The sequence below is a fragment of the Pholcus phalangioides genome, unplaced genomic scaffold (genome assembly GCF_987345545.1).
Source record: "Pholcus phalangioides strain wild (caught in Gottingen) unplaced genomic scaffold, Ppha-v1.0 ptg000003l_1, whole genome shotgun sequence".
Lineage (NCBI taxonomy): Eukaryota > Metazoa > Arthropoda > Arachnida > Araneae > Pholcidae > Pholcus > Pholcus phalangioides.
In genome coordinates, this window is record NW_028301596.1 from 35895282 (window position 1) to 35910314 (window position 15033).

General features: G+C 35.6%; 1 protein-coding gene across 3 annotated transcripts; it reads left to right on the forward strand.

Moving 5' to 3' along the window:
* Positions 1-118: 118 nt before the first annotated feature.
* Positions 119-14219, forward strand: LOC149088474 (ubiquitin-conjugating enzyme E2 R2-like). 3 transcript variants are annotated; one of them, XM_089247598.1, is made up of 6 exons: positions 119-462; positions 590-834; positions 5454-5540; positions 5728-5825; positions 8334-8468; positions 12473-12906. In XM_089247598.1, exons 2-6 carry the CDS (start codon positions 658-660, stop codon positions 12693-12695), a joined length of 720 nt encoding a protein of 239 aa, XP_089103724.1. In that variant the 5' UTR covers positions 119-462; positions 590-657; the 3' UTR covers positions 12696-12906. The 3 variants fall into 3 exon arrangements, with proteins under 3 accessions (XP_089103724.1, XP_089103733.1, XP_089103742.1); XM_089247607.1 differs by having other exon boundaries at positions 126-462; positions 593-834; positions 12473-14219; XM_089247616.1 differs by having other exon boundaries at positions 130-462; positions 587-834.
* Positions 14220-15033: the final 814 nt, after the last annotated feature.

Sequence of the window (15033 nt, forward strand, 5' to 3'; positions counted from 1 at the left end):
AAAAAATCGATTTAAAATTCTCCTCTGTCACAGGCTCTCAAAGAATCAGCTCAACTTCAGCCAATAACAGGAAGTCTAATGTTGGATAGTGTAGAATATATATGTAACAATAAATTTGATTGATCAACGAGTGGAAGATGACTTTCCACGCGCCTAAGCAGGAATGATGCTTTGGTGTTTTTATTTATTTTCCAATAGTATATCACCTCCTTTATTCTTTTCCGAGCTTGTTGTTGTACCTCTCGTGTCGTTATTGATTTAAATTAGAATCATCATAATTTTTTTTCTGGATTAGTTTACAGTTTTCTCGGCACCAGTCAGCGGGGGGGAACCTTCATCGTCATTCTCTTAATTTTTTTCAGTTCAAAATTTTATTCTTCCAGCTCGAGTGCCGAGAAGAGGTCTTTATTCATTCAGCATGTTTGGATCAGATGCAGCAGTAAAATAACAACAACAAGAAAGGTAATAATCTCCGTTCATCAAGGATGAATCTAATAAGCAAGCGCTTTGAATTGCGTTGTTTAAAGCTTCTGTAGTTTTGTTTTGTTTGAATTTTATTTTTTCTCTCTCGTTGTTGGTGTTGAAGTAGAAGAAGAAGAAGAGTCCCTTTCCTCGGAAAATCGTGTTTTGGTTTGGATCGTGAGGAGATCTCGGAAGATGGCTCAGTTGCCCACAAACAGTGCCCTGAGAGCTTTAGCTATGGAGTTCAAAGATCTTCAAGAAGAACCTGTGGAGGGATTCCGTGTCAAATTGGTGAACGAAGATAACTTGATCGAATGGGAAGTTGCTATATTTGGACCTCCTGATACCCTATATGAAGGTGGCTACTTCAAGGTGGGAATTCGAAAAAAAAGAATCTTATATGTAATGTTTTAGTTGCGAGTATATATATATGTTTATTTTTTATGATTTATGAGTGCCGTTAAAGGCTTAATTACATAGGGTGATTACTATAATTTTGTGTTACATACTGACCCAGGGCTAGACAAATCAAGAAAAAGATCTAGGACACAAGCTCGTTTTGTTGCATCACAAGTAAATTTGACGCTCGATATTACAAACTGGTCCTCTGTCCCCAACAGCATGCAGCTGACCTAATGTTAAAATCCACTCTATTTTACAAATTGTTATTTCTATCAATTGTTTTTTGGACTTCATTTTTCTTTTGCTTGGCTGTTTTTTTTTCTTCTTTTTGATTATTTTAATCTTCCAGCCATGTCAGTTCGTTTTGATCAAAAGTGAACTTCTACGTTCAATGTGTCGAGGGGAAAAGAGAGGGGCGGTAGAGTTTGCCAATCTGTCATCACCCAGCCACTGTGGTTGTTGAGTGATCATAGTGATGGACTCACATGGTGAGGTTTATCACTTCACTTCCACCACAGTGGTGGCCAACTGAAGTTGGTTTTCTGTGGTTCCCGGCATCGGGGTTCGAATGCAAGATGATCTCCACATTGTAAAGTCTTGCTGCAAAGAGAAACAGGCCTACAACGGTAAAATCATCAAACATTACACTTCACTCATAGTTCGAAAAATATATGGTAAATGGTGAAAATTCCCTGGATAGATCTTACGAATCTCCTAGGAATACATAAGGATCACGTTATTATTATATTATTAAACTGGTTATTTTAGAATTTGTATGATATATTAGGCCATTTCTAAGTCAAGAGTCGATCAAACTGTATTTCAGCCAACTGCTGTTTGTCTACTTTCCTCTTCGCACTGTCAACAAAACGGACAATATTGTTGTTGACAGTGGATGAAAAAATATATTTTTAGAGAAATTAATGTGTGAACTTTTACAAAGACAGATATTGCCAGAAAATAGCATTAAGTCCTCTAATCCAAGATCGGCAAAAGATCATTTCTATGGCAAGTGGTTCAAACAGCATTCGACCATCCTGAAAATATTTGAGAGAAGCAAGAACATGAAATTTTATCATACATCAATTCTATGGAATCTTATATTTACAAAAACGTTGCATTGAAGCAAATGGAAATAAGCGATTTTTATGTAAATCATCATTAAAGGTGAATGACTAACTCATTTTTTCATCGTCACTCCCATTTACAAACTAGTTATCAAGTCTTTATAGGTCCATAAACGTCAGTTGTAGAAACTTTTAAGCATCAAGGCCATCTGAGATTTTTCAACCCGTGATATTTGACCAGTGAATTTGTTTCCCACAGCTAGTAAACTTGATAACTCTGTGCACAAGCAATTCTTTCCTTGTCTTTTTATTGTCATTTTTCTCTTTGGTTGAGCCAAAACCAATAGAAAGGAAAACACTCCCACCCATATTTAGAGCTGTATCGACAGAAGAAGAGTGGGGGGGGGGGGCTCAACATGCTATAGCCCAGGGCAGCAAGTTCGGAGGGGCTGCAAATTTGAGGAAGGAGTGGTCAAGAAAATTACAGTAAAATAGGAAAAGAGTGGCAAAATTCCTGTAATAGCCCCATCTGTAGAACCATATAAAATTAATAGACATCTGCAGATGGGACTTGGTCAGTGAGTGAGAAAAGCAAGTGACTGAGAGTTTGCAAGCATTTGAGTGACCTGAGCTAGGGACCAGGTCAGCAAGCGACTAGAGGACTTGAAGTGTAAGAAATAGCTTGTGAGTGACCAATGAAGTGTTCAGACATGTGAGTAACCAAAAGAAGAGCATGCGAGTGACCTGAAAAGCGGGAGAACCGGTCAGTGAGTACCTAAAGAGAGTGAGGAATGATGCTGATGAACGAGCAATTCAGAGCAGTGGTTCTCCAACCTTTAGCCCCCACCCACTTGAATTTTTTTGAGTGGAGGGCCCAGACATAAACATGACTAATGGGCAGACCGGTCATTTGGGGGGGGGGGCAACACCCCCCTCCCCCGGCTTTTGAAAATACACTAAAAATGGTGTATATATATATATACACACAAATATACACATACATTGAATACATGTGTTTCCCCCCCCCCCCCCCCGGGAAAAGTTTAAATGACGGCCCTGCTAATAGGAAAATTAACATGAAGAAATGAAATGAGTAATTACAGCTCTGTTTCACTGATGCCAGGACCTGGTGGTTGAAAAACACTGATTTAGAGTGTAAAAGCATGTGAGTGACCAAAACAAAGTGCAAACATGTGAACAATCAAAAGAGTGACTCAGAGATAAAAGGACTAAATCATTGAGTTACCAAGAAAGGGTACAAGCATGTGAGTGACCATAAAAGTGACTTGCAGACAGAAAAGTATTTACTGGGAACGTGAGAAAAAGGAGCTAAGCGCACTGTGCCGAGGGTGACAAATTTGAAGAATGAGTGGGTCAGAAAAATTCACACAGGCCATAACTCATCAATGTGTTAAGCTGGGCTTGTGTTTGTGTGTGTGTGCCTGCGCGTGCGTGTGTGCGCGTGACTAATTGCAGGCCACCATTATGGTGATTAAGAAATTGAAACGGTGGCAAAAAGTTTATTTTTTTACCTACAATTACTAAATGTGAATATACAAAATTTTTGTAGATCAGTTTCTTTTTCAGTAAATGCTTTCTCTTTCAAGTCCTGTAAAACGAAAAAAGGGGATGTTCCCGCCATTTTTCTGAGGGAAAAACATGCATGAGTGCTATGGAATTTGGGTTTCACTTTTTTATTTTTTGATTTGTCAAGCTCTAGTATTACAACCTTCTACAAGAGTAGGAGGAATTTCTAAAAACTTATTTTCAAATACGATGTGTATCGGGCTTGATAGATCCCAGGAGCCACCTTACCGTTGGTTCGTATGCACTTAATAATCTGATCTGGGGGGCCCCCATGCTGTTCAAGGAGAAAAGGAAAATTTTTGGTACCAGGTTGAAGCTTGATGAACAAGCAATGTTTTCACTCAGCATGAAAAGGAGGGGGGGGGGTGGGAATCATTCACTGAGATTTGAATCTCTGTATTTTATGTTCGCCATGACATTGCATTTATGAAAAATTAATTTTTTTTAAATATTTAATTTGTCAAAAATAATCACAACTCAAACATGAAATAATTTCATTTTATTATACGAACAGTAATTTTTCTTGCGAAATAAACAACAAATGAAGTTTTTTGCTCCCCAAATAAGCAATTCATTCGGCTTAAGATGATTGGTCGAACTCAATTTTAAATTCACATATTAAAATGTACTTGTATGAAAAAAGTTGCAAAAACCGCTGCGGATGGTCATATGAATATAGTTGTTACATGGGAAGAAAAATATGAACGAGGTGAGATTTGTTCAGCAGTTGTTCTCGCAGTTTGTTCTCGAAACTGTTGACCTTGATCAACTGCAACCGGTGATTGAGTAATAATATCATGTTCTAGAAAACCGAACAATTTTATCTGACCCACTGCAAAAATTATATGTATATGGGAATAATCAAAGCTATAGGAAAGGAAACATAATTCTTATTGTACAATTTTTTTACAGGAATGAATGATTGTGCAGAAATATAATCAAGAATAATGAAATTTGTGCTTAAATATCTATATTTGACTATACAAAATTCACATAAAATAGGGATTCTGTCCAGCTAAAATTTGGGTTCATTTTCTGGACCCTTCACAAAATGCAAATTAATGGAACCATAAATTTGGCATTTCATTTCTTTTGTGATAAACTAATTAGATTATTTTGCTTCCTACAAAATCACTTATTTTTCACAAAAACAGGGACTTAAAAAAAGTCTGTAAAAATAAACCCCCAATCTTTACATATTTAAACCCCTGATAACCTAATCAAGCACAGTATGACAAATTACTATCATAAAAACACAAGGAGGGTGAGCACCAATCAGAAAGAAAAAATATCTTAAATGCATACCAATGATTGATCGGATGAAAGAAAATGTATTTTCCCCCCTTGATGTGTCAAGTCTCCCCCAAAGCAGAATATGCAGAAATCTGTGACATACGTCGCAGAACAATCTGGAAGAATTTTAAGAAAAGTGTGGTGAAGAAATAAGGATTATATTCCTACTATTATATGGGAATTTTTACTTCAGAACAATTTCAGTCAGCCGAAGGCTGGCTCGTTGCAGAACAATGCAAAACATTTTGCTTTGGGGGTTTTCTCAAGCATAATTCTCAAAGATTGGCATAGGGCTCTCTTTTAACCAAACTCTGTGGGATGAATGTTGAGAAGTGATCCTTGTCTCTCGGATTATGCTGAATAAGCATTAGAATATGGTAGCACCCCCCCCCCCCAGATATATGTTAGGCAAAACCAGGACACCAACTCGATTCTTTAAAATTATACCATAGATTCCTGCCAAATTGTGGGATTCATCTGTGATATTTTATTGTGATTTATCTGTATATTAATCACTGAAAAGAAATTGTATTACTGGTTAAATGAATGTTAGTGGTTCAACATGTAAGTTCTGACAGCTCTAATTTCTTCTTAAAGTTGTTGGTAATCATTTAATGGTGTTTTGCTTCTATTATTGCATAGGCTCATATCAAATTTCCACCGGATTATCCTTACTCGCCACCATCTATTCGCTTCCTTACGAAAGTTTGGCATCCTAATGTCTATGAAGTAAGTTTGACTGATCTTTAATGCTTTCATTACCATGCATTTTATGCTAGTTCAATTCATTGTTTTGTGTTTGATTTCCCCCACATTAATTAAGGTTTAAATGCCAGCTAGCATTTGTGTATGTGACGATTTTCATCATAGTTTTTTTTTCTCATAGAACTTTTTGTATAAAACTTTTCCTTACTAGAACGGCGATTTGTGTATATCAATACTTCATCCTCCTGTGGATGACCCTCAAAGTGGTGAACTGCCATGTGAACGCTGGAATCCCACCCAGAATGTCAGGTATTATGATCTTATTAAAATGATCTCAAATATAAAGCACTGAATATTTCACCCAATTCATTTTATTTTGAAGATTGTGGCTGATATTTTGTTGTAGGGTGGGGGAGGGTTAAAAGATGGAAAACGCCTACAATCAGCCATAAAAATTGATGCTGTATTAATAACTCATATTGAAGAGTACATCATAGAATAAGCATTTGATTTTTAATGAAAAAGAAAGTTCTTAACATAATGCTCTTGTGTCAGCCTATTAATTAGTGATTGTCCTCAGCCTGAGGATAGTAATGAAGTCAGTCTGTTCTAATTCTTGTTGGAAAACCTGTCCGTCGTTACTGAGAAGAATTATCTATACTTCTGCTCAGTACCAGGATGATTTTTACTTATCCTTTCCGAAACTGTGTATTTGACATGCTATAGCATGCCAGTATGGATAGCAGATAGACCTACAACATGATACTGACACTGACATAACATGGAAATTCTAGCATTTACCATCTTCACTTCAAAATATGGAAGATAGATAGCAGCACTAGCAGGAAATTCTGAGTCCATTGAATAAATAGATAGCCAATGCTTCCAATTTTCCAGTAAGCCCTCTAATTTTTTTAGCCTTATCAAAAATTACACTAGAGATAAGAGTATACACAATAGATTTCTCTTTTCACCCTTACCCTACAAGTTCTCTTTCACTCTTACATGTATATATTAGAAAAATACATTATGTTTGGGGGGAAATCTCTAATGGAAGCAGAGGCGTCGACGTGAAGAAAACATTGGGAGGGTTGAAAGTTCTTGGTCATCCTGTATATACAGGACTTGAATGCTTACGCAGATGAGGGAGGGTGCATTACATTATTTTTTCCGAAATTATTGGAGAGGCTCAGCCCTCTTATAAAATTTAATGGGGGAGGAAGGGGCTCAAATGGCCTCAGCCCCTAGGTTCTGGCACCTATGAACAGGAATATACAGGGGTGGGAACTCTGCGCCAATTGCGCCGCACTGCGCCAAAACTAATATCTTGCGCCATCCTGCTCCAATAGCGTATTTTCGCATTTTTCTGCGCCAAATAGCGAATTTCGCTTCAGTATGCCCGCAATATCGAGAAGGACGCCAAAAAAATTTTGTTCCTGCTAGCCACGAAACGTTTCTTTACGAGAAGAGCGTGTTTTATTCCTCTATACTTAAACTATCGGCCCCTGATCGGGCTTTCCATCGTGAAACCCCGATATTGTCCGTGATCGTGGAACTGAAGATGGTTTGCAATGCCTTTCAGCTTTAAAGTGCAAATTTGAGTGTTTCTATTTAAAAAAAAAGTTGTCACTGGAAACAGCAGAAATTACCGTAGTCGATTGTCATTGTGTTAAATCCCGATGTTTCGTGAAAAAAAATTTCATTCCGGACGTAAAAACGCATGTCCGCCGAATTACGAATGTTAGTTTAGAAACTTTGCCGAATAACGAGTGTTAAATCGTCAATGTTGTCGAATAACGAGTGTTAAATCGTCAATATCGCTAAATAACGAGTGTTAAATCGTCAATATCGCTAAATAACGAGTGTCAGATCGCCAATCTCGCCAAAAACGAGTTTGAGATCGTCAATCTCGCCAAATAATGAGTGCTGAATCGCCAAACATATAGTTGATTCTTCCGAAATTCTCTCCCATTTTGCAACAATTTCTTTCCAAGTATAAAAAAATTAAAAACTTATAAAATTTTTCTAGCTCATTTGAAGTGCTGCTGTTCAAGGCAGCAAATAGTGCCCTCAGTAAGCAAAAGTCATCTTAAATAGACGGGTGCAAAAAATTTTATGACTGTGGCTCTTTCAAACAAGGTGTCAAAAGCTTAAAACACCAAAAACGAAAATCAAGCTGATGAAAAGATGTTTGATAACAGAAGACAGTGCAGTTTTATTTTGAAAAGGGTTGAGGGTTGACGAAAATATTCTTGTTAATTTCACTGCTCCAATTTATAAATATCTGCTCCGAATCCCATATTTTGCTGCTCCAAAACTGCTCTGAATCCTGAATTTTGCTGCTCCAAGGCTGCTCCGAAATGGACTTAGTCACTTCCCACCCCTGAATATATAGACAGGGAGGAAAAAACAACTTTGTTTCATAGGGTGACAAAGTTTTGCAATGATGAGGAGAGGGAAAAGAAAATACAGAGAACTCTGGATTGAATTCATTCCATTGGTGTTTGGAAAAAATATTTCATTTGTGATCATTAAGGGATTACTCAAAATCCTTCTGTATTACAGAAAACCTGGGCATTGCAATGATTTTAAATTGAGTATATCTATTAACTTAAATCATATTACACTTTCAATTGATTCAGTATTTTGAGATTGCCTTTTTATGCAGATATATTTTATGCAGCATAGTAAAATTTTGCATACGAAACTCTTATGCACAGCCATTCTGGCTGTGTGATCATTATTGTGATTGTTCCTACTATTCCAATACCTTTGTGGTTTTTTTAAAGTGATTTTTTGTCTCTATTAAATCTATAGAACGATTTTGCTGAGTGTTATATCCTTATTGAATGAGCCAAACACATATTCTCCTGCCAATGTGGATGCCTCAGTGATGTACAGAAGATGGAAAGACTCCAAGGGAAAAGATAAGGAATATGAGAACATTATCAGGTGCATTTATTAATTTCGCTAGTTGAGATTCTTGAGGGAAAATTTGTTGATGTTTGTCACATGTAGAAATTTATAAATTGATTTTATCCCCAAAGCAGAATGTACCAAAAAATGTAATATGACTTACATCACAAAACAATCTCAGGAAGATTTTAAGATAATAAAAAAAATTAATTCATTCTTTGAGTAGAAAACATTGTTATGACAATTTTGACTGTAGAACATTTTCAGTCGGCTGAAGGCTCATTGCAGAATATGCAAAATGTTCTGATTTATAGATTTTTTTATAGTGCACGTATGGTTAACAGATGTTTCTGTAGAAACTAGATTGATTTGCTTGAATTATTTGAGGGGAATAGGTTTCGAAATCTTCAATGTGAATTTGGTTTAGTTAATTGATTTTCATTTTATTTTTTATATATTTACGCAGCAGGCTGGAAAAAGCTTTTCTCAGCTTTTGTTTGAGCTTGTGCCAAATTGAATATAATCGAATGTCTTTGAAGTGGCAAATATGGGTTGCTAGTTCATATCTTGTGCAGGCAGGTTATCTGCTTTCCCCAAGAAGAATTGTTCTTCCACAATTGAATCTTTTCTATTTTCTATAAGACATGGGCAAAACAGAGCACAGTGATTAAACATATGAACTTACTGTATCTTTTTTCTGTCTTTCAATCTGATGTTTGACCAACAATTTTTTTTAAACCTCATTGGTTTTCAAAGAATAATAATCATTCAATAGGCATAGGTGCTAATGCTTCTGATTTACCTGGAAGCCTTCTGATTTTTTAGCATTATTGAAATCTGGGCTGAAACCAGATTCTTCTGATTTTTCATATCTTTTGCCTGAAAATCCTGAAATTTTTGCTTCACAAAAATAAAAAATTTCAAAGGAAATTTCCCTCGTCCTTGCATTCCTAGACTGACCGTGTTTCCTCAAGAAAAATATGGAGAATTGTGATTCCAAATTCGGTAAATTACCAAGGTCGCTAAATGTGATGCTAAAAATGAGCATTGAGTTGTCAATCATTACCCAAATCTCCAAAAAAAAAAAAATTCGCCAGAGACAGAAAATTAAGTGCTACTAGCAAAAAACTGTGGATTGAAATGAATTCTACGAAAAAATTTTAAAATCACAAATATTTGAGGTATGTATAGTCTTAATAATTATAATTTATAAGTTGGCAAAATAATTCCAATCCTTGATTTAAGTTAAAAATTTAAATCCAAGTATATAGGCTTCGCTGAAAGTAAGGAAAAATTAAGGAACATCTTTATAAAGAAATGTCTTTACTGTATCTTTGTCATATTGACCACAATGTCCAGGAAAAATGTCATTTCACTCTATGCAATTTCCCTTTTTGTTTGTATGGCGTTTTCTTCGCCAGCAAAGTGTGTCATCATGTGACAAACTACAAATTTTCTGTCTGGGAATTCGCACCTATGTATAGGGTTGCCGGATGTCCATATTTTTTAAACCAACTCTTGATAGAGTTGGTTTAAAAAATGAGTTGATACTCATGTTTTTGAAATTTCTCCCTTATGTGTTTTGTCCTTATTTTTGAATTTCAAAAAATAAATTTCTTTTCTCTTTCTGGGAAAAACAATAGCATTGCGAAAAAAATTATCTCTTCATGATATGTGTTTATATGTTTTTTTTGGCATATTTGAATGCTTTGGCCAATCTTTGTTGAAATTCGCAAAGAACTAGAACAAAACATGCCTTGAAACAGAACAAATTCTATTCTAGTCATGGCCCCACATCATACATCTGTAATTCCCAACATTGTTTGGCTTACGGAGCTTTTTAGTCAATAGTTTTTATGGCAGAGCTCTGTGGGCCTCTTTTTTAAAATTTATTCTTCAAATTCATTGTTTTATTTTTATTGCCCTGGAGCGGCCGCAGAGCCTCTAAAAGCTCTTTGGAGGCACAAGTTGCGAATCTGTTTCACATTATTGTAGGAAAAAGAAAATCACACCATCCAGCTGGAGAATACCATTGTTCGTTCAGCAGTTTGGTGTATTGGAAAGTGGTTACTCATTGCAGTCTTATCTGTACCATGCCCTGTCCCCTCCTCAGCTAGAGTAATATTCTAGGGTTCCCTCTACCTGGTTGAAAATATCAACATGCCAATTTAAATACTTTTCAAAATCATACCACCGGATCTCATTATTATAGAATTTTCCTTATACATCCGAGTCTCTCTATGCGGGGCTCATGGGTAGAGAATGTCCTGGGGTTACCTCTTTTATTCAAAAAAGCAAAATGGATGAAACAACACTTACGGCCAGGATTCCTTTTGTTTCCACCCTACATTAAAAAGCACGTCTAAAGGAAAAAATTTGTAGATGTTATAGTCCATCTCAAAAGTTTAAACACAAAAGAAATGTGACAAATATAAAGAAAAAAGTGATAGCAAATAAACATTTAATATTTTTGCTAATTAGGTACTTCAATACCATGTCTATAATTCTCACATGAAAAGTCAAGTAATAATTTTACCATGGTTTCTAAAATAAAATAAAAAGTTAAATATTTGAATCTATGTTTATACACAACACGAAGAAATCCTAGTAGAACACATGTAATCACAGAATTAACAGGCATTGCAGACATCCAAATTTCACTTTTTCTTATCCATGAATATGATATTTAGCCATCTGTTTCCATAAAAAATACACTTTCTGCTCCTGCTTCATTCTCATCTCTTGTGACATTGTGTTAGACAGGCTATACATATCCTTTCTTTTTCAGTTTAATGTAGTTGCCATCCCCTTATGCTTCTATGTACTGTATCTTTTGTAATATTTAACTGCAAATTATTTTTTACATTTTTAACTTTGTGCAAAGACATAGTTTGAGTTGGCATTATTCCTTGGACTAGTCTGTCTGTCCGATGAAACATTGCACGGGGCCTTCCACACACACACAGATCTGTTTTTCATCAAAAATGTTCTCTTCAGCAAGAACTTGGTGTGTAACAGTTGATTCGATCCTGGTTCAAACACTGCTGTCGCCACAGTGGTGGTAGGCTGAAGTTGGTTTTCTGGGGTTTTGAAGTTCTCCAACTTCAAGGCTCGAATGCAATTCGATCTCCTCAGTAAAAAGTCTCACAGCGAGCAACAGGGTTACAACGGTAAAATCGTCAATCATTACACTTACTCGTAGTTAGAAAAATTCATGGCAGATGGCAACACTACACACAATAAGCATTACACAGAAACATACTTTACGTCAGGTCAGGTTCACAACACGGACATGCACATTCCAACATTTACCAATTCATTAGAAGTTCTGCAGTGAATATGGATGAGTGATGCATGTGTGGTTTAGTAGTTGATTCGATCAGTCAAAAATATTGGAAATTTGTCCAACAGTGCCACTTTTTAATTTGCATTCGAAGATTCTAGAAATTGTTCCTTTGTGAACTGTGATGACTTCATATAGATGATGACAGAACATATTCACAAAAAAAACAAACTTCCCCCCCCCCTACCTTATTCCACTCTGAAAATATGTTACTTTAGCGAAGACATGTCTTCTTTAAAATTTACAGTCATCTTTAAAAGTGTTTAAACTTATGAGACAGTGATTTCCCACCAAAAAAATAAAAACACATATTTTAACTAACCATTCAGTAAAATACATTTATTTTAATGGAATTAGATTATATACCTCTGAATATTATTTTGATTGCATTTTTTTTTTATTTTATCAGTATTATTTTAATCTTGTGCTTAAACTTTCTGAAAAAAAAAAAGAAAAATTAATTCTGGAAACCTGAAAAAAAGAGACCAAAAGGGCAAATTTTCAAAAATATAGGAGGATGCTTGAAATGACATCAAAAAGGAGATGCTACTAGAATCTGATGTTACCAGACCAAGTTTTGCATACATTTTACACACACTGGTGATCAGTGGTTTTGAGATTGGGGGAATATTTTTGAATGCTTTATCCAATATGTCTGTGTGACAGCTACACACGTTCTATTTTTTTTCTTCATCAGGAGACAGGTTTTAGCCACGAGAAGTGAAGCCGAGAAGGACAATGTCACTGTTCCCACCACTCTAGAAGAGTACTGTGTTAAGCACAAAGCAAAACCAAAGGAGCAGGACACAGACATGACCGATTTCTACGACGATGACTATGGTGATGATATGGAAGACGACGATGAAGACACAGAAGAGTTCCAAGATGATAATGAAGATTCCGGAAACGGCGAATCGTGATGGCCTCTACAATCCTTGTCAAACGTCATTTCTATGTGTCTTAACACTGAGTGAATAATACCCAAGGCAATGGATTAACTGATATCGACTGCTATAGTTATGACTTATTTTTTTTCTCTTCCAATACCCACCACCTCTTGAACAGTTTTTCAGGCAAATTCGAAAAAAAATAAATAAATAAAAAGCTTTAAAATATGCAAAAAAAAAAGTAGCCTGAACGTTTTATCTGCTTTTACTTTCGTGAAAACTTTTTCTTCCCTAAGAGATGAGAATACTCTTCTGAATGTAAAAATTCAGAACATAATTGATGTTATTTTCTTTCTAATAATGAAATACATTGTTTACATTATGAAATATAATGAAAGTCCAATATAGAATCCCTTACGATTACGAATGACTTACAAATCTATATATTTTTGACATAATCACATTATAACAACTTTTATTTAGAAAATTTCTCTCAACCATGGTTCTATGAATTTAGGTTGGTTGATAAGAGATTTTTTTTTTTTAACCTGTAACGATTACAAAAATAATTTCAAAATGAGCTATATTTTTTAGAAATAAGTTTGAAATAGGAAAACGATCAATAAAGATGGAATAAATAAACATTTAAAATGAAAATGGCTAAGTAAAATTGTCATCCTCATTGGGAAAATGAACTGTCATTCTCTTCTGTCATGCTCGGGAGACATCACTCATATTTCTTTGTGTAAATGTTTTTTATTTTGATGCTGTGAAAATTTAATTATTCCATAGCTGCAAAGTTTCCAGATGGCTTCTGAATTTCTGCTCTATCTTCCAAATTTTTTCATGTAATTGCAAATGATCCCTACTCTTGGGGGGGGGGGGGGGGAAAGAATTGTTTCCAAAGATTAACCTATAAAAGTTTAATAAGAGATCTTTTGCCAAACTTGAAAAAATAAATAAGCCTATTAGTTATATTCGCTCAAATGGAACCAATAGGCTTATTGTTGCATTCTGTTTTATAAAAGAACTTTTAATGTAAAATGCTGGCCCTAACTTCAGTTGCCACCATTGCTTAATCATGACAAAACATTTCGTTTTGGCAAGAAGATGAAATTTGCCAAAAAGCTGGTGCGTATTCAAACTCATTTGAATTAGTGGGATGACCATTGGTCTTGTTTTTAGTAGTCCTGCCCTGTTATGATTGGTCACCTATACAAGAGCACTACAATATTATCATCCAATCGCTGTTTTCTATTCTGCTTTTCTTTAACCCTTACATCAGCAGTCCTGAAGATTCTTAAAATCCCCTCATTTTGGCAATACTGAGCCCATATAGCTCTGTACAGAGAGCCTTGCCTGACAACACGTTTTCCTTCTGTCCCACCCGCTCTTCCACTGTCAGTAAGCAGAGTCAGCTTTTGTTCAAAGTGTGATAATAGAGGTGAAGAGGTTTTTCCTATTTTCTTCGAGGTATTATATGATTATGCATACAGCATAAATTGCAGAAAACAATATATTTTTCCTCTTCCTTGTTTTATTATGTATTGGGGGAGGGGGCATTATCAGCTCACGAGATCGGGAAAAAAAATATTCTTCAGAATAGATGGCAATTGCTAAAAGGTTGTGATTACCACTTGGACAGTTATAATTTGATCAGGGAAATTTTAAAAGCCACTCTAAGGGTTAATGAATTCTGAGACATCACTTGGAATGACAAACCTGTTAATAGCTCAAAGATGGATGGCATGGGCGGAGATAAGGGGGCATTGTCCCCCCCCCCCCCCCCCCCCGCAGCAGCAAAGGCGAAGTTGACTGATCTAATGTATGTATGGATATATAAATTGACATCGTGCCCCCCCCCCCAGACTTCCAAGTCCATTTCCGCCCATGATTTATGGGTTCCTTGGGAAATGTGATGCAATGCAAGAAATGTGACATCAAGTGTTTCAATGCATTCGACTTAGATATTTCCTGAAGTTGTATTTGTTTGCAGAAAAAATCAAACAAAACGTAACCACCTTACTAATGTCATTGATTTGTTTTTGTGACTTTTTTTCAAACTTGTTTCTAGAGACTTGTAATTTACTCTTTCAAGTTTGTTGGTGTCCACAAGTAAAATATTTTAAGATATAAAATTTATTGTTGGTTTTTCCTAGAATACATCCATGAAAAGATTACCTGAAATCTCTCGTCTCTAACTTCCAGGATTTTTTTTTTCTATCACGGGAAAACAAATGCTCATTTCTCGTAAATGTGAATGATGGTCAAGTAATTTATTTGTTGTAGGTAACGGTGATAAAATATACACTGTTACTTTATTCTGTGGTACATATTACTCGTATGGAAGGCATGAAAAATTTTATTTTTT

Excerpts from the sequence above, each read along its gene's own strand:
- LOC149088474 (XM_089247598.1), top strand. The coding sequence starts at position 658 with ATGGCTCAGTTGCCCACAAACAGTGCCCTGAGAGCTTTAGCTATGGAG. Across the intron at positions 5,541-5,727 it reads GGCATCCTAATGTCTATGAA|AACGGCGATTTGTGTATATC; the intron begins GTAAGTTTGACT and ends TTTCCTTACTAG. Across the intron at positions 8,469-12,472 it reads GAATATGAGAACATTATCAG|GAGACAGGTTTTAGCCACGA; the intron begins GTGCATTTATTA and ends TTTCTTCATCAG.